Source organism: Pristis pectinata, chromosome 16 (genome assembly GCF_009764475.1).
Source record: "Pristis pectinata isolate sPriPec2 chromosome 16, sPriPec2.1.pri, whole genome shotgun sequence".
NCBI classification, from domain to species: Eukaryota; Metazoa; Chordata; class Chondrichthyes; order Rhinopristiformes; family Pristidae; genus Pristis; species Pristis pectinata.
Window position 1 is genome coordinate 31,085,834 of NC_067420.1, and position 20,296 is coordinate 31,106,129.

General features: G+C 40.6%; 1 protein-coding gene across 1 annotated transcript; it reads right to left on the minus strand.

The window, feature by feature from the left end:
• Positions 1 to 2,832: 2,832 nt before the first annotated feature.
• On the minus strand, positions 2,833 to 19,112 carry LOC127578829 (homeobox protein TGIF2-like). The gene is made up of 3 exons (XM_052031319.1): positions 18,748 to 19,112; positions 17,432 to 17,673; positions 2,833 to 4,999 (listed from the first exon to the last, which is right to left on the minus strand). The coding sequence occupies exons 1-3, from the start codon at positions 18,764 to 18,766 to the stop codon at positions 4,475 to 4,477; spliced, it is 786 nt and encodes a 261-aa protein (XP_051887279.1). The 5' UTR covers positions 18,767 to 19,112; the 3' UTR covers positions 2,833 to 4,474.
• Positions 19,113 to 20,296: the final 1,184 nt, after the last annotated feature.

Here is a 20,296-nt window from a genome sequence, read left to right on the forward strand (position 1 = left end):
TATCATTTATAGTTGGCAAAATTAGCAAGCTGTAATGAGTTGAAATTCCCTGTGCATTGACCATTAATAAATAATCCTTCGCAGATAATTTTTTTATCTTTTCAGTGATTTATACTTGCTGTTAATTCTGCTTATGCTGAACATTTTATAACATTTTAATTAAAGCATCCATGAGACACATAGATAAAATAGTGAAGTTTTATAAGCTTCAGCTATACAGCACTTGCTGTAAGTCTCACCTCTGAATCGGATGATGTTGTTGTTGAGTGCACAGATTTAAGCATGAAAGTCTAGTACATTACCATGAGAATGCTGCATTACTTAAGGTGCCGGACCAAAGTACTGTCTGCTCTCAAAGTCGGACATAAAAGATAAAATAGTACTACTTGAAAGATCAGGTGAATTACTCCTCAAATCCGAGTCAACATTTATCTCTCAACCAATTTCTCGAGAATCACATTATTTGGTTGTTATCACATTGCTGATTCTGGGAGCTTACTGTGTGCACATTGGATGCCAAGTCAATGCAACAGTAACAAGACTTCTTAAGTATTCCTTTAGCTGCAAAATGCTTTGGGACAATGCTAAAGATGTTATATAAAACTTCCTAGTTTCTGCAAATGTGTAGTCCCAATGACTTTTTCAATAATGAATGGAATGATCTGGGGGGGTGGGGAGGGGGGAACGACATGCAATTTTGCAATATGTGCTTCCATCAGGCGTGGCTATAGCATTGTGTGATTGAATAATTGCTCTTTCATGTTTAATTTGCAATTTGGGAATTTCTGCTGAAACAGCCTTGCCTGGAAACCAGCTGGATGACAGCCACTTTGAGAAGGGATTGTAGTGGCAGGGAGAAATCAAATTAGCAGACAGAGAATCAGATTATTAAAATAAATTACATAAATTGAATAAATAACATTTTAAGAGTTTTGTAACAGCATTGAAAGGCTTATCCTTGGATTCAGCTGCTGGAAAAGTCCAATGAACATTGCTCCAGCACTCAATGATTGCTATTTCCTTGATGTGCTGTAGTGTCTCATTTGTAAATTCATTTCTAATTTGTTTGTTAATCAAAATACCTTGGGTGATTCAGGTCCTGTACCTGTTGTTTATTCATAAATCCACAAAATTGTCATGAAGTCAGCACCATCTTCAGAACTACTATATGCAGGCGAATGATAGATTCTGGAATCTGTTCTTCAGCATGGCCTCACTTTAAAACTCTTGAAAGCAATTTGTTGCCTTAGCCATTACTTCCTGCAATAGGATTAAAAATATAAACATCTGCCGTATGATTTAAATGCTAACTGCTGCTATTACATCATTTCTAGATTAGCCTGAGCCTACCGAGAGTCCGTCTCTCGCTCCATCAAGCGTGCACATTAGCTCAGTGACAGCTGCAGTGGGAATCCAGATAATCATATTTCAGCTGCTGGAAGGGTGGGTGGAGAAGAGAAAGATTATGATAAAACACTTATATAATCACATTATAATAAAAGCCTGATGTGCAAAAGACTGAAATGTAAAACACTTGTGGTTTACAATAGGCTTAGGTTCTGTTTTCTTGCCTACTTCCCTGTCACCAGTCACAGGATCATTCCTTTGAAAAAAGTTAATTTTTATTTATTCCTTAATGAGATTCTAACAGCATCAGAATGGCTGTGGTACTTCAAATTTTCTTTTTCAAAATTCTGAGAATTGTTTTATTTTTCTTGTCAATGGTGCAAAGTGTTAAGTCGACAGGGAACATAGCTTTGTTATAATTCTGCTCATATTACAGGATGTCTGGTTCCATCAGAGAAACACTGTCTTCAAAGTCTAAGGTGAATTGCCAAGGTTTATTTCACCAGTTTGCTAATGTAGATACATTCAAAGTATTAGTAAGAAAGATTTGTCCAAAATATGTTGCCATCCTAATTTCTGCAGTACTGTAGTTAAATATTGGTGACAAATTATTTCGGTATTTCCAAGTAGTAGTTGAATAAATGTTTCCAAAAGAATGTAGCCCAATAATTAATTGTTTTGTTCACATGCTGCCTTTGATTAGTTTCTTTACAAGATCTTTTTAATGTTTTAAAGTATTAGAGTAATACAGGTATATTTTCTTAAACCAGAATAATGTATCCTCAAATGGTGGAGCTGTGAATTTTCCATTGCCATTTTGTGGATAGTTTTGGTTCTCTGTAGGATTTCTATGAAGTGGAAAGGCTGGGCACATATTTGTCATTACTAAGTTTGCTTGAATTAAATGTAACCAGTGCTATCAGAGGAAAAAAAGATCAGTCTTTCAAATTTGCCCTCACTGCAAAATATGTGTATATGGGGGAAAAAAAAGTGTTTTTACTTTTTATTAGTGGTTGCTGTAAACGGAGGGGAGAGATTACTGCTGCTTTTATACTTTTGTCTTTACTGATATTATCAGTTCCCAATGGATGCAGCTTAGAGGGTAGGCAGTAACCCAAAGGTGTAGCCTTCTGATTCACTGAAGCTAATCACTGGGAAGAACCAATTTTAAAAATGTTTTATGTTGCAATTTGCATCAATTTGGAAAGACCAGTAAACTCCATATCAGAAACCTTACACTGTGTGTGTGTGTGTGGGGGGGGGGGGGGGGGGGGTGCGAGGTGGTGGTGGTGAAGATTAAACTAACTTGGCTCCAACTGTTTTTTTATTTTATTGGTATAGACTACCACCCATTCACTTAAATGAGTCTGGCGGCAGCAGCTCATATTCTGCATGTCACTGATTCTGTGGCTCTTAGTTCAATAAATTACAGCACATGTCAAAACCTGAATTTTGTCACCAATAATTACAAAACACAATTATCAAATGTCAAATTTTTATTAGAGTGGTATTAAAAAAAAATTCACAGATGTGATCAATGTTCCTGTAAGACAAAAGAATGGAGTGAAAGAACTCCTTTTAAATATTGCACAGATTGAAATTGAAGACTGGACAAGTTGGGTGGTCCCTTCAAATAACAAAAAACATACACCACCATCATAAGGCACATTTGCATTATCTCACTTATATACATGATCTGCAAAGCCTCTTTTTGCATTAACACTGAACCAAATTTTTAAAGCTTCTGACAGAAATAGCATTTATGTAAAGCTATTTTGTAGAACCACAGGCATATGGTTTGGGCCTGCATACAATTTACAGTAAAGGGCTGGTGTACGAAGCAAAAATCTGCAGCTCCCACATCAAAAGTAAATGGTCTGTCTACAGAAGGCTTTCTCCATGCAGTTTACAGAAAGGGTTTGTTTGAGAAACAGTTCCAAATTTGTGATGAACCACTGCCACACACTGGAGACTTTTAGTATTTTGGTCTGTAAGGTTCATAGTTGGAGTGACTTGGATCTGAAAATCACTGGTTCCCTCTGTTCTTATTTAAACGAGACTTTCTCACAATACAATTTATTATGTAACTGTGGTGTGTGACATTTTAGAATCTGAAAAATTAACTTGAATCCCAGACTACCATGTAGATGATTTTAGGACTATTGTTATAAAAAGTCTCACATTACCTTTAACAATGTACTACATTTTTAAAAAAATTAAAAATCAAAAGATGGCTACATTCACAAAGAACTAACAAACAGAAATGTTTACCTTAATAGTTCTGTATTCAAAAGTTACAAATGAATATCTCCGAGCTAACGTCACATTGCTATATCATAATCTATTAAGTAGTAATTTAAAGGAAGTTGCCATTTTAATCTTACAATTTTCCTCTAACAGAACCACAATTTAAAGTTACAATTTTTTCAGCTCAGTAGTAAAGATCCATTATATACAAATGAAAAAATATTCTACTAGTGTCATAATGATTCAGACACTTTGTGCACGTATTGAGGACTTACGAACGTGCCACAGAATTTCCAGTCCTGGTGATCCACTTGTTGGTGGGTCATCTCAATGCTGCCCCTTTTGTTCTATACTCACTATATCTGCATCAATGACAGCTGTGTTATGAGGGGGGGAAAAAAAACCCTACCTTAAGTCCAAATTTTAAAACATGAACAGTGACCACACTGGTCAATCAACGTAAAACCTCTAAGATTTGGGTAACCTGCAGTTCCTTGAAGCACAACTACAGCTCATTTATATCTGCAATCAAAAATACAGAATGCTAATAATGCTTACTATGATGAAATCCCATAATCTACAGGCAGCAGAGTGCAAAGCTACAAAGGAGGCTCTGAGAATACTAATGGAAATAATTATTGCAACCCTTCAATTCAGGGGGTCTACAATCAACCGTTCACCCATGAGAAATTTAATTCAAGTGGGCAGATTTTAAGCTCTCTCTCCAACCAGGAGAAATGCATTTTAACAGTTGTTTATCCAAAATGGATTTTACAACTGTATTAAGCAACAACCATCAACGCCCATCCACAGACTAGAACCAACTGACAAGATTTCTCAGATATCTACATTTCTACTCCCATTCACCAAGTCTGTGTGTTTAAGATGAAACCTTGATATTCTGTTTCTGAGATTCCAGTTCAGCAGCTTGCTGGAGTGCAACATCCACCAGCAACTGAAACCCACTGAAGTCCTGGTGGAGCTCTGGTGGAGTGGGTGGAGGTGTATTGAACAGTCCATTGTTAGGACTAGTTGAACCTGTGCACATCACCAAGGCGGTGGGATTATCAGTGTTGAACAGAGGTTGAACTAACTTTTGGTCAGTTAGTTTTGAGGTTTTCTTACTGTCATTTCCAGAGTCTGGGCAGAAGAGTAAAGGCATGTCCTTGACCATGGATGTTGTTGCATGACAGATGACAGAAGGCCGAATGGATGCAGGTAAGAGAGTGGGGGCGGGAGCTGCACCAGAATTCTCCAGTAGGTTTGGTCCGCCTGTTCTTCGTGATGGGGTCAGTTCAGAGGACTTACTCTTGCGAGAAATGGTGAACTGATGGGGGTCTTTGCCATCCTTCCGCAGCATATCTGGCAAAAGTCTCCTCCTTGCATTGATGAACCAGTTGGAAACCTAAAGTTTGAAAGCAAAGATAAATATTGGTATTGGTTTATTATTGTCACTTGTACCGAGGTACAGTGAAAAACTTTTCTTGCACACTGATCGTACAGGTCAATTCATTACACGGTGCAGTTACATTGGTTTAGTACAGAGTGCATTGATGTAGTATAGGTAAAAATAATAACAGTACAGAGTGAAGTGTCACAGCTGCAGAGAAAGTGCAGTGCAATAAGGTGCAAGGTCACAAGGTAGATCATGAGGTCAGAGTCCATCTCATCCTATAAGGGAACCGTTCAATAGTTTATCATCACGAATAGTTACTTAGTACATTAATTCTGTAAATTAAAAAAAATTACACTTTAAAATAACTTCAGTGTTAGATTCATCAATGCTGCAATCCTCAGCACAATTAGAAATATCGATAATCCGAGTAGATTCTGTGACCTAACACCATGTAAATACAATGTTCAGGATTTTTTTTAAAAGATATCCAGCCAGAAACATTCACTTTTCTGCCCCAGTGTCTCTGACTAAAAAGCTTCACTTACTTACTGCTTTGTAGCCTAACAACAGAAGACTAACCAGCCCATTATGAGTTTCGAAGTGCTTGCTATGCACATAACCGCTGTATTCAAGTTCAAATTACCACAAGTACTACTTCAATGATATGTCCTCTTCATCCTGACCTGATACATCGATTGTCCCCTTGCCTCCACAGATGCTGCTTGACCCACTGAGTTGTTCCAACAGTTTATTTTTTTTGCACCAGATTCTAGCATCTGCTGTCCCTGGTGTCGCCTGTCTTCCTCATCAGTCTGGTTTCCTGTACCCTCCCTTACCCTTCTAATTTGTATTCTCTGCCAGTTCAATATGGTTAGTGCAGGGTGGGAACTCCTTAGCAGTCACAGCAGTTTTATCTGCTGATGGAACTGATCAGACCAGCTCTGTGTCAGCATGTTTTGTGTAGGATCACACAGAGATTAGGAATCTTCATTTATAATGGAGTTGTAAGGTTTGATTTAAGGAGGCAGACATTTTGGAAGAAATTTTCTTTTTTAACTTTACCTTAAATTTTACACAGTGAAAACAACAATCTATACTGCCTGAGTCCTTCTATTTGCTGTAACCTAGACAAAGCCCTTGTAAACAGGCAGCGATGTGAAAGCAGTTTGCCTCTCCCGGAACACGTGACAGCATGGGTGCATGCTACACACTGATTGTGTAACTTGAAACCAGTGCTGAAGGAATTGCCATTATGGCCCTTCAAATGTGGACTGAGCAACTTAATGTGTTACACAAAGCACACTCAGTAGTGGGGGAGGGTGGCAATGACTGGAGGAGGCAGATGTAAGAAATCTCTGGCAGAATTAGAAAAGGAAAGATGAATTTAAAAACTGACTGCAAGACTGGGGTCTAAATATGCAAGCAATCCAAGGCTCAGAATTACAGGCTGGTAGCTGTGCAGTTAAAGGGCATGGCCTCACAAAATTTAACATTTCAAACTAATTTACCAAAGAAATCTTTCCTTCTGTTCTTGTCTTTTTCTCAAAGTGACCAGTCTCACTAATATTTTGAAAAGATTTTTTTTGTTTAAATAGCAGGCTTTCACAACTTAGTAATTTATAATTTCATTGCAAAGATTGCTGTTAAAGGCTGAGGATCTAATGTTTAAAAGCCAAACAAAAACCAGATTGTACATGGCAGGAGAAATTACAATTGAAACTTGGAAACCATGATAGTAGATTTTTACACTATAGGAAAGAAAAAAGACACACACACACACACACACACACACCAGCAGTGACTGGTGGGGGGGGGGGGGGGAGGGTGAAGGGGGATTTTGACTTCTGGGGATCCATTTACATTGTTCCTTTCATTTAGATTCTAAGGGTCACTTCCTAGTGTTTGCTGCCCAACCTGTTTTCCACAGCAGACTGTGTCCACAAGTCTGCAGGACTACAGAAAACTGATTTAACAGCATAAGCAGCGGAAACCAGCCCTTGGAACCCAAACTGAAACGTAAAAGCAACTTAAGTGATTTTTGTTAGCGGGCCAAATCTGGATGCTTGCCTTGGCTGCCAATCAGGAATTTGGAAGGGAAAATCCAAAATCACCACTTTGATGAAACTCAAAAAAAACTTTCTTGCAACATTCAGTTACAGACACTCTCCCAGTTATTTATCATTCCATGTCCATACATGAAGCACAGTTAACACAACATTCGATATAAATGCACCAAATCAAAAGAAAAGGCTGAAGAAACTTTAATCACCCATTCACTTGCGATCTTAACTACTTTAGAAGTCTACCATAATGAAAAGTAATGCACCTTTGAATTTTAGCCACAGAACATGCTGCTATTTGAAAGATGATTTTTTTCACACATTCCCTTCAAGAAGTCAGAGGGTGTTCCCCTTACTTTCATCTCCAGAAGAGACATAATTAGCAGATATTCATTACCGCGGAGATGGAATTAGAGGGAAATTTAACACCACATCTGTGTTTGGTAGGCCTTGGCTTTTGAAGACAGTACTTCCTCTGTTGAAAAAGCAGTGTTTATACTCTGGGACAGGCTCACCAATAAAAGAGAACAAAAAAAAATCCAAGGTTTCAATGGAAATGAAGTCACTCCTTTTCCCCCTCCCCCGCACAGCCCTGATGTCCTGTACTTAAAGTGCTCTTTGTAGAGAAGAAAGCTTATTGATCAGATAATTGCGTCAGAGGATTTGTTACTTTCCATTTTGATTATATCAAGCACTCTCAGGCCAGGTGAGGCAAGGTTTGAATGGACAAATATCTTCCTCTTGCCACACAAAACTTCAATGAAATGCATTCTGACAATCTGCATGTACAAGAAGTGTTCAATGCAGTAAGATATCTCAGACTTATTTCACACTGAAACAGGCTCTTAAGCCCATTGCCAACCAAGATGCCCACCTGAGCTAGTCCCATTTGCTTGCATTTGCCCATATCCTACTAAACCTTTCTACCTTAAAGTCCTTCAGAGGAATGTGCACAAAAACTGACACCCAGCCAAATGGGAGAGACAGGAATATTAATGTGGTGAAACAGGAAATTAGGATGGGTGAAAGAGGTTGATTTAAGGAGTGTCTGAAAAGGAGGAAGTTGAAATAGAAGTTCAAGGAGGAAATTCCAGCTCTGGTTCAGGAAAGCTTACCACTGCTCTGTCAATGGCAGGTGTAGGAAGAATTGGTGTTTAATTTTTCTCTTCCCTTGCCTGTAATGCCATAACCTTTCCAAGTGTCATTTTGTTTTCAATACCAAATTGGAGACATGTTTTGTCCTTTGAGCCATAGCCCATTGGATAACAAATTACGATATCCCAAGCCCACTCCACACAGGTTCTGCAACCAACTGAATGGGCAAGTTTCATCCTCTTAGTCTGCACCAGACTTGAAACCAGAGGTAGAAAAGTATCTTCTAACCCATTAAACCAATTATTCTTACTTTAACCATATTTACTAATTAATGTTGGTCAGATTCTGTTTTTAGATTAGATTGCAGGTTTCATATTCATTATAATGGCCACGTAGTAATATTTATTTAAAAATAAACCTCTGCTCAACCTTTTGGTTTGACTTTACTAAGAAAGAGAATGCTAATAAGGTAAATGCTAGGACATTTCTGGGGAAAGATGTTCAAGAAAACACTCTCAATGAGCTTCTACAGCCACAAAACTAAAGGGGTTTACAGGATTAAGAGATGTGACAATCTGATGAGGGTGAAAGAGCGGTGTGCATGTTTTTGTAAGTTTAGCACTTGGAACCTGGCTATCATTTTGTATTTGCAAACATAAAACAGAAGATGCTGGAATACTCAGGTGGTCAAAAAAGGAAAAAATGTTTGTTGTTGCACATTTAAACATTCAAAAGGGAATGAGAAATACTCATGGGAATGAGAAATAACATTCAAGGGAATGAGGTAGGAAGGGGAAAGAGGTAGGTGGCTGTGAAAAGGAGCATGGCTTTGGGATTAATTAGGTCGTTTCACGAAACAGCGAGTATCGGCTGCTCCTCAGGAGTGGATCACTGGACGATTCCGTGATCCTTCAGGTGCAGCACATAACTTAATTTGCCCTTGTTCTGATGAAGGACTGTGCCTGAAACATCAACATTTTTCTGCTGAGAGCTTGCAGCACTTTCTATTTTTGTTTCCAACTTCTGCAGCATATTTTCTCCTATCACCTGAAAATTAAGCTCTTGCCAGACTCTCTCGAGCTGCCTGATTTCCAGGCCCAACAGTTTTATTATATTTTCTCAAAAAAAACTTCCATTAATAGACAGCTTTTAAGTAGATGTTTCTGTGAGAAAACAGTTGTAAGGTAGTTGTAACTGTGGGGCCTCAAACACAAGGCTGTTGCTGCTGGCAGCTGGCACCAACACCAGAGAGATCAAGCCTGGTTCATTAGGCTTGGGAGGCATGCTTACAGAAACAGGTCTGCACAACTACTGGCTTCTGACAAGTTGACTTTGATTTTGCCACTTGCATTAATATGGCACTTTCCCCAGGATAAAAGCAGATTTAAACATTGGCTCTGTGCTGCAGGTCTATCAGCAAATAAATCTGAACAATCTCGCCAAGACGGTTAATCACCATTGTCAAGTAACCAACTCTATCCTCTTTGAAACAAGATTTTGTCATGTTACTAAATGAAAAATAAGCCAGTTGTGGGAATAAGTTACTTGTAAAAGTTTGCAAAGCAGTCATTTCTACTACAGCTCTGTCAGTTGCCTGCAACTGAGAAACTGCTCTCCCAGCATATATGGACCCTGGCCAGAAAGGTGCTTCACACAAGTGTGGCAGACTCTGCCTGAACCTGTTTCCAGCCTTTGCTGTTTTCACCTCGCATTGAATTGCTGGTCCTTAGAAAAACCAAAGTCAGAAAAATGGTGGGAACTCTCAGTAGTTCAGTCAGTGCTGGTGGAAGTGAGCTAGAAGCTAATATTTGCCATGCAGACATTTAAATACTTTATAATGATTTAATTCTGATGCAGTATCTATAAGCTTCTGTTTCCAGCTATTGCTGGAAAATTATTTGCACGAAAAATGCAATATCAAAGTAATAATTAAGAAGTAGAAAAGGTGATACCAAATATGTGGGTGCGTGTGTTTGTTTGTGGGGGCGGGGGGGAATGATGAGGGATGTGCAGATCTTTTTAGCTTAAATGTTGAAGCATAGGTTCAGGTCATTCTGTGATACAATTTGTTTAGCTGATCTCAACAGCAGCACTGGCAGGGAATTTAAAAATGGAAGGTACTAAATAAAGTGTTAAGACTGCCTCCTGACTACAGGGTGGGACCCAGACTGTCTTTTTAGGCCATCTCTGGATCAAGGGCCACTGGTGCCCACACTTATTTCATGGGTTCCCAGGTGACCAATGAGGCAACATCCCAATTTTAAAATGTTCCACCTTATGTTCAAATCACTTCTAAGCCCCATGCCCAGTCCTACAACCAGCAGCCTGGCCCCTCCATCTCCAAGATACCTTCATATATAGTAGTGGCTGGTCACTGCACTCTGCGTACAATGTCCAGTGCCATTGGAATTGAATTTCGGCGCACAGAATGCAGCTACCACAATATAGCGCATTTAGTGTTTCTGAACCATTGGTGGCTGAGTCATCACATGCCAAGACCTGGAACTCAGGAATTCCCTCACTCCATCCATGATGGTCAGCAAAGCTGGTTTGTAGGTATTTACCCTTATTTTCCTGATGTGGCTCAGTGTGTCTTGGTAATGCCCCAATGAAGTGGTTCGGGATATTTTGTTGAATTAATGGTGCTCTTTAAATGCAAGTTGTTGCTGAGGGTAGAAAAACACTGAAACTATTTGACCAGAATGTCATGATAACAGATCACGACATTTCACACGTGTGAAGTCCCACTACAATTATTGCAATGCTCCCAAAGGACCCTGGCCTAATTCTGAAAGAATCTGTGTACCCAGTGTAATCATTCCAGAAAATACTTCCAATGAGAAATGTATAGGAAAAAAAATAAAGTGCTTCTGAATCAAGCTGTATGCATCGAATAAAACTTCAAGATTTCCACCCAAATAAAAAGATTACTGTAGCCTGACCTTACTAAAGCTACAGGGATGTTTACAATTGCAATCCGTTTTTATACATGACTATTGCCACCTCTATAAATAACCAAGTACAACCTAAATGAAAGCAGCTTAAACCTTTCAAGAACATGAATCAACTGCATAAATGCTGCTTTAGTTAAGGATGCAAGCACCGGCTTCCATTTTGGATTTGTAGGTGAGTTCAATCTACACACAATCCCAAATCATCAGACGTTCTGTAATCACATCTTGTCTGTTGGATTTGAGGGCCTGAGCTGCTCCCTGTACTTTGCTGTGTCTTTCAGAGGCAGATATTAAGCACACATCTGATATAATCTTCTGAGGTTGCATACAATAGTGATCAAATTCAAGTGCATTCCAACAGAAATGGGTACTCCAAGTGAAGGGATTATGCTAGAATGAATTTTGGAAACTGCTGGATAAACAGGATGTAGATTCACCTCTGACGTCTACTTCCCAGCAGCCTACTCTTTGTCTGAAATAATCTATCACAGGGACACAGATGCGTAGCAGGCTGCAGTGTGCTTGTGTGTGTGCACATAGCAATACACGTCAGAAGAATTGACCCATCTGGACAGCAGCACAGGCTTCCCACAGAGATCCTGCAATCGTATTTCTTTTTATAACTGTGGTTCTTTGAAAAGTGGCACTGAGCTGCAATCCCTTCTTCCCCTTGACAAAACTGCTCTTTTATGTGGAAGGTGTTCTAACAGAGGAGAGAAGATGTGACCACCCAACATTCCACCTACAAAAACTCCCTCAATGCTGTATTCTGGTTATAGTCATTTTTAAATGACTCCACATTGTGTTAATTCATCCACCTGCAGGTGAGTAATCCCACAAGAACATTTAAACATGTTCTTTTCTCTTCAGGGTGGCAAAATGGTGCAACTAGTGGAGCCTCATAACTACAACGACCCAGGTTCAATCCTGACACCTGGGGCTGTCTGTGTGGAGTTTGCACGTTCTCCCTATGACCGCATATACTTCCTCCCACAAACCAAAGACGTGTGTGTTGGTAGATTAATTGACCACTGTAAATTGTCCCAAGAATGTGGGTGGAGTTGATAGGAATGTGGGGAGAATAAAAGAAAGATAGGATCAGTGTCAGATTAGTGAAGATGGGTGCTTGATGGTCTGTGCAGACCGGACTGTCTGCTTCCATGCTGTATGACTCTGACTAATGTCTACTTGAGACAATAATTTGCCTGATGCTAAGATGTCGCAGGTGCTTACAGACAATAAGTACCTTTGTTAAATAATTATTTTTCACACGTAAGCACAAGACATCACAAAACACGCTGACTGGAGCAAGAAGATGGTGAGCCAAAGCCATTATGGCCAGTTCTATCACTGCCCCACAATTCCACGTGCCCGTGTTCCAAAACAGGTCACGAGAACAGAATCAATAATACACACTGAAAGGTAATAAATGTTCTAATGCTCTGTACACCCCCTACAATTTATTTCTCTGTATTTTTATTAGGAAGACTGCAGAAACAGCAGAGGTTAATCAAGCCTACTGCTATTTTCTCCCCCAGATTAAAACTGCACCTCTTCAACCAGAGTTAGTAAAAAAACATCTTAATCCATTTAAGTTTTGAATTTTGATTTATGATGTGTATAAGAAAATCTTTGTGACGTTGTTATAAAAACAAAGCATAAAATGCAGCAACCAGAACATTAAAATCAGATTCTGTTCCCCGAATTCAAATGCAAGATTTTCCAACAGACTGCACTGTTAAACCAAATATGACTATGTATTGAGAGGCTCAGTAGGACACAGGCCACATATTAGCACTTCCTTTGGGAACCATCCCCCCCCCCCCCCCCCACCCAATTCTCTTAAATGATCTTTTTTTATGATCACTGGTCACTATTTGCGTGGCTCTGATTTTGCTGCAATTTAAACAGCCCATGTGAGTATTCTACAGCAGGCATTACTGTTTGGAGAGTGTACAAACAATGGGAAAGAAACAAAAGAAAGCCAAATCATTACAAATACAAACCAAGTTGTAAATTATCACCATTACAGCGGAGGGGGAAGGGGATCATCAGCACAAAGAGATAAGGTGACTCAATAGCATAGGAACAATGGACAGGAAGTATGTTTTGGAAAATAAAAACCAAAACTTACACTGGGATTTTTTTTTAAATAGGAACACTTCACTTCCAGTTTAAGATTCTCTGTTCAGGCAGCTGTAAAACTGTGGTTTAGTGGGAGGAATGGGCTGAGAAAGTCATTACTGGAAAACCATAGGTTTGCATTTATATAGTGCCTTTCACTGCACCAATTGGCAGTGTGCGTGACAAACTATAAAGGGCAATGAAATAACAGAAGGATACATCTGTTTACTCCACTGTTGTCTGAAGAATAATGTAATCTTCAACACTTGAGGAGCACCCCTGCTGTTCTATGAAAAGATCCCTGGGATGACTTCCATCCATCTTAGTTGGCAGATGGGGCCTTGTGCTTAATAAAATGGTATCCTCCGTGACTGTGGCAAACTCAGCCTCTTCATCCTCCCTGATACACTTTATCACTTCATCCTATTCCAATGCCTGTCCACCACTGCGCAGGAGAACAACATTACCATTGCCTGATTCCATTCTCTCCACTCAGTCACATCCAGGTAGGTATCTATAGCATTACCTCCAGAGCCCATCAAGGATCAATCCTTTCACCTCTCCTCTATCTTGTCCAATTGCTCTTCAGCAACAACATTTAAAAGCACACGATAGAAGTTTGTCCTATAACGTGGAAAATGACACTGAGGTAGAAGGTCACCCATGATCCTGATGAACAGCAGAGCAGGTTCGAAGGGTCGAGTGGCCTACTCCTGCTCCTATTCCCATGTTCTCTGTTTAATGCACTGACTGTATATTGTAGGAATGCCCTCACATTAGTCTCCACTTCTGCTCCTTTCCACTATCTTAATTTTAAAATTCTCACTCTTGTTTTCAACTTCATCCCCACCCCCCTCTCTTTCACCCCCAACATCCCAACCACCCTCAGAGATCAAAGAGTCCCTGCAGTTCTTGTCATTTGACACATTTCCTGTGAACTACATTGGGATGTTTCTGTACAAAATAGGTGCTATACAAACTTATTCTCTTATCTGACAGTGCAGCATTTACTCAGTACCGTACAGAAAAAAGGCTTGATCAACTTCTGAAATATAATTCAAGCCTACATCATTTTGACTTGGCAAATTCGTTGCCATTTAACTAGATGCCGCTAACAACATCCTCGAACAATGTTTCAGTATTTCCTTATGACACAGAGAGAGGCCATTTCACACCATCCAATCTATACCAGTTCACAGAACAATCCCATTCCCCCACTAATTTTCCATATATTTTCCCTGTGTTCCCATCCCAGATTCTGCCATTTGCCTACACTAGGGGCAACTTAAAGTGGCCAATTAACCCACCACCTGCATATCTTTGGAATGTGGGAGAAAAACAGAACTGAGGGGAATCACAGGAAGAATATGCAAACTCCACAAAGGTAGCACCAGAAGTCAGGATTGAACCCAGGTCACTGGGGCTATAAGGCAGGAACTCTACTAGGTGTGCCACTGGTAATTTTGGTTAAATAATTACTACTTTGTACAAGAGCACCAACTGACCTGTGATGTGGCTCTGGATTAGTCCAGAACATGCCTGAGGGTTGATAGTCAAGATGCAGCTGTATTTAATCTTGTCTGTCCATTTTAGGCCATTATTCAGGCACTGGCTGTGGTCTAAGTAGACACATTCTCCAGACTAATGGGTGAGGGAAGTTTGTGCAGTTTGACAGCTGCTTGTAAATCCCCAGCTCATACTGCTGAGGGAAGGCTAAGGTATCAATGTCAGAAAATGGCAGCTATGCTTTTTTCCCCTTTCCCAATATACTCACGATGCTTTTTAAGTACTATGTCTGAAGTGGCTGATGTCTAAAGTGGCTTAGGCCTAATGTAATTTCCCCTTATATACTATAAATGTTTGCCTGCATAAGTCACAAGAACATAAGAAGTAGAGGCAGGAGTCGGCCATTCAATCCCTTGTGTCTGCTCCAACATTCAATAAGATCTTGGCTGAATGTTACTTCTGCCACTTTCCTGCACTAAACCCATATCCTTTGTCTGCCCTAATATCTAATGATCTTTCTTACTTGAAGAAGCAATTAACTGTAAACTTTTGAGATTCAGTTGTAATTTCAGTGCAAGACGATTGAAAAATAAGGCAGGAGATTAACAATCCAAACTCCACTTACAACAGCAGCATCTGTGTAGGTGGCAATATCACAAGAGGCTAACAGATACACTGGTTTAAAGGTCAATCATTTGTTGCTTTGCAACTCTATAAAAGTCAGCAATTTACTATTTTAAATCAAATATGTACCTGACATTTACTGTGTGTGTGCAGGTATCTTTATTTACTGACTTTGGAGAAGTATCCAATGGAAAGTTAGGTTTGTTGGAAATGAATCCCTTTGTAACCAGGACATGTGGTGAATGTAACCTGAAAGCAAAGGCTTAGCTCTTTATTAATTACAAGGAAATACTAGATATCCTAACCCAACATCTGCTGCTCACAACTCACTTTCTCGGAGTCAGTCGTTTCGATTACAGCATGGAAAAATTCTAGATTTGTATTCTGTGTGTATTCCTAGAATCTGCACACACCAGGCAAACTAAGGGAATTACATGGAAGTCGTTTTAATTGCTTCCACAAGAATACACCGTGTTTTTAAAGAGACGAACGGGATGCTTGCTGCTCTTCAAGCTGCAACACAAAGGAACTCTATCTTTCTGCTGAATCCACCCTTAAATCCCCAATACTGCAATTTAATTAAACGTTTGGTAATGCATGTTTAAGGCTCCTTCACTCAGGAATTCACCAATAAAATTATCAGGCAACAAAATATTACGTTTCAAAATGGTGTTTGAAGGCACCTTTTTATATGTATCTGAAAATTCAATTACTTTTCCAGACGACTCAGGCTTGGAGTAAACAATACTAAGAGGAGCTTTTCTTCCCAACTCCTATAAGACAGACGAGTTTGCAGGCAACAAACACCGACAGGAAATGGCTTTCGTAACAATGTTCCAGACCAACATGGGCATGTCAACTGAGTTAATATTTTGACTGCTGCACAATGACTGTCAGAGACATTGTGAGTGTGTGAGATTCTTCATTTTATCCCAAGCTTTTAAGTCAATTGGTTATAAACTAGCTTCCAAATCAGTTTAAAGATCTATTTTACTGCTTTTGTTTGCCGTAAAACATCCATTAAGCCTCAGTCACAGCTCTCCATAAATTTAAAAGGACATGAAAGAAAAAAAAGCTTAGATCGATTACAAGAAATCACATAGACTACAGCCATGCAACGACAGACTTTCAAATGGGAACAGGCTGGTTTCACTTTTACTAGCAGCTTCACGAATCAGCTGTACATCCCCTAACACACACTACAGGAGATGGGGATTAGCACAAGAACCTAAGAAGCCCAGCAGAAGTTAAGAATGCAATGCTCCCTCACAGCACACATGTGAACACAACACGAAGATGAGAACAGGCAAGCATATGTAGCAATGCTCATCCTGTTAGTAAAACTCCAGAAGACAAAAAAAACAATGGCCTAAGGAAACTTCCCCATTCCTTAAGGCAATCAAGCAGGCTCCAGCTTGTGCTTCTCCAAGCTGCTTCAATAGAAATATTTAACTGCCCCCTCCCCCAACCAATATGTCCTTTGGAACACTGAGCCATACAGCAGGGTGTCTAACCTGCTGCCATTGAGCTCTGACAATCTGGCTTTCGAAGGCCAAGAAACCCAAATCTGTTTGCATTTTATTTTAATTTGCTCATTTATCCTGTTTGATGCCCCCCACCTTTGTAAAGGAGTGACTTCTTTTGCAACGTTGAATAAATCCTGAATCATAAGGTTCCTTGGCATTTCCTGCCTGAGATATTAGCAAATCAACTGAGGTGAATCCTAACTTTGTACAACTCGCTGGCAGGCTCCACACATCCCCACTAATCCCAACGGTCATGTTCTTTACCTTTAGTTCGTTTCATTCCTTTAAAACAAGTGTCCCTTATGTTACACGTCAGCCTTGACAGGCTCTCCCCTCATTCTCCCAGATGCAGTTAGAGACTAAGGGTCAGTTTCCCCCCTCCCTGATCTTGCCTCTCCAGCACAACCGAGGGTCAACCTTGGCTCCGACCACTCACACCACCCCTGCTCATCTTAGTTGTAGCTAAAAAGTGGCCACACAACCCCAACCTGCAAAACAGACGGGCACCAGGCACCAACGCAGGAAGGCAGCAAAACCGAGCCGGTGTTCTACCTGCAGCACAGTCAGGTTCGCCTGTCCGGATAAACTCAGCTTCTCCTGCTCCGATGGGTAGGCGTTGAGTCGGTGTTCGTAAAGCCAGTCCCGCAGGATCTTCACCGACTCCTTGGAAAAAATCACGTGGCGCTTCCTCTTTTTAGAACTGGCCATGCCCGAAACCAAGCTGTTGTCGTCTTCCCCCGTGTCGCTGTCTGACATGGCCAAGTCCCCTGGTCTCCTCTGGCCACCGGTGAAGGCTGCTCGCAGGCGGACAGAGAGAGGGAGAGAGAGAGGCAAGAGCAACGGAGCGTTAGTTACCAGGCGTTAGTTACACATCAGAAACTACAACACAAAACCCTCCGGGGCAGATCATTGAAAACCAAAGGTGGTAGGAAGAGGGGGTGGGGGGTGAAATTTGCAAAGCAGTGGAGCGGAACCAAGTCCCTCACTCAACTCCACACTTTATATATAAAATGCATCAACACGTTCAAAGGGAAAATCTCCATTCATCTGCAAGAGTGCAAACATCTCGCCCGCAAACTCTTGTCAACAAAACAAAAAGTCAAATGCAAAAATGGAAAGCACACAATAAACTTGGGAAGAAACTTTGCCGCCATTGACATGCAGCTGAACACTGTCGCTTTTGTTGTAGTGAAACAGGAACTTGCGCGGGTATTCCCAGCTCAAACTAACCCCATCTGTCAGATCAACACTCCCTGGAGGAAGTTCTGCAACTTAAAATAAACGCACTCTTTTTGGGGTTGCTTTGCGGGGAGGGTTAAGTTTGTGAAGTTACACCATTTAAAACCTCGTGTCAAGAAACCTTAGGTTCTGGTTAGTAAACTAACTCCACGGATCCCCCTTGAGTTTTCGGTGATAAAACAGGCGTACACACACACACAGGCAGAACTAGGCTCTGGGACGCGTGCTTTGCAACAACAAAAGGAGGCGAACACGCCGACTTCAACGCTTTGCTAGAGATGCCATGCTTTACTCTTTTTTTTACAAGCAAGGCATCTGGAGAGAAGCAGCAATCCGCATTCAAGGCCACTCACTCACTCCCACATATGGGACCTCATGCATTTCAAACACCTTCTCTCACCAAAATAAAAACTCTGAAACTATATAAAAAAATGATTTCCCACCAAAATCTCGGCGGGGAACGTGGGGAGTTGAGAAACAGAGAGAGAGAAAAATAAATAATCCCAAAGCAAGCAGCAAAAAAAAATCCTAAACAACAACCTCCAGCCCTCCCATTGTTCGGAACGCCAGCGCTCTGACAGCGTGCCAGTTACACAGTTCCCTGCACCAAGGTCACACACCTCACCTACCTTTCTTTGCAGCTTTCATCTTGCTCCACTTTTAGTGTTCCAACCAACCGACTGAGTTTGGATTTTGCAGCTTCATATAAAAGTGCAAAGGCGAAGGGGGGGGGGAGTGGAGGGGGGCGAGAACTGAGCACGTTTTATGTGTTGTGTGTGTGTGTGTATAGAACGGCTGCTCCACTCGCCTTTTCCCCTCCCACCCCCTAAGCGAGGACAGCGTGGCGCAGTTAAACAAAGCTCTAGCTTGCCTCTCTCTCTCTCTCTCTCTCTCTACCTGCTGCTGATCCTGATTGCAGTGCTGATGGGCGCCTCCACACCACTCCTGACAACTCTCTGACAGCTCACCCCGGAAACGACCTGCCACTGACGTCAACTGCAATCACAACTTGCTGTGGAGCTGCAGCAACATCACACACACACACACACACACAGTTCCAGCTCTGTCATAACTTCCACGCAATCACTGCAGCAGTAATGGATCATTTGCAACTGTTATTAAATAACGTTTGACGGATATTACATGCCAGAGCCTCTTTTACAATTATTATTTTTCTTTTTGCTGAACAAAAGCTTTTATTCTCTCTTTCAGAGCTGGAGGTAGATGGATTGTTATGCATTCCAAATATAGTAATTAATCTAAATTATGACTCTGTAAACATCCAACAGAACATATCCGTTTTAAAGGAACATTTTTAATATTTGCCAAATACACATTCAGTGCAAGTGCATTTCGAAACTACAGTATTGGTGCTGAATGTTTAATACATTAGTGCAATATTACCAGAATCCGCTAGGTGCTAACACATTTTAAATAGAGGGTCAGTACGATGTTTATGCCATACAGTACAGGCACATTAAGCTTCAGTATATTGTTGAGACTTCGGCTTTGTACTGCAGTACTTGCGCGGGATACCACTGTGATTAAAATTAGAAGTGACCTTGCCCTCTCCCCGGCATTAATGCTTTTTCATGTACAATGAAAATTATTAAAATATATAGTTAGTAAAAATATCCACACCCTTAGTCTACCACACATTGTGCAGCAAAATATCAAGGTCTCCATCAGCCACCAAACCTCATTCCCAGGAAGTGTGTGACGTGGGGCTGCAGGATCATTAACTTCATAATTTTTTTATTCTCGTCGTTTTCCCCGAATTTTCCTTCTCATCTTCAGTACTGCGGAGATGAGACTTTGGTGATAACGAGGATAGAACTTGCATCCCCACCTCTGTGGCATGATCCTTTGGAATGCAGTTAAGGCTGGACATCCTGTTCTCACTGATGCTGATGTTTGTGGAATTGGAATCGGAATTGGTTTATCGTCGTCACTTGTACCGAGGTACAGTGAAAAACTTGTCTTGTGTACTGTTCATACAGATCAATTCATTACACAGTGCATTGAGGTAGTACAGGGTTAAAACAAAACAAAATACAGAATAAAGTGTCACAGCTACAGAGAAAGTGCAGTGCAGGTAGACAATAAGGTACAAGGTCATAACGAGGTAGATTGTGAGGTCAAGAGTCCATTGTATCGTACTAGGGAACCATTCAATAG

What these genes read in the sequence shown, in the direction of transcription:
- LOC127578829 (XM_052031319.1), bottom strand. An exon ending in CGAACCTGACTGTGCTGCAG is followed by an intron (nt 5,000 to 17,431) that starts GTAGAACACCGG and finishes TTCAAACTTTAG; the next exon opens with GTTTCCAACTGGTTCATCAA.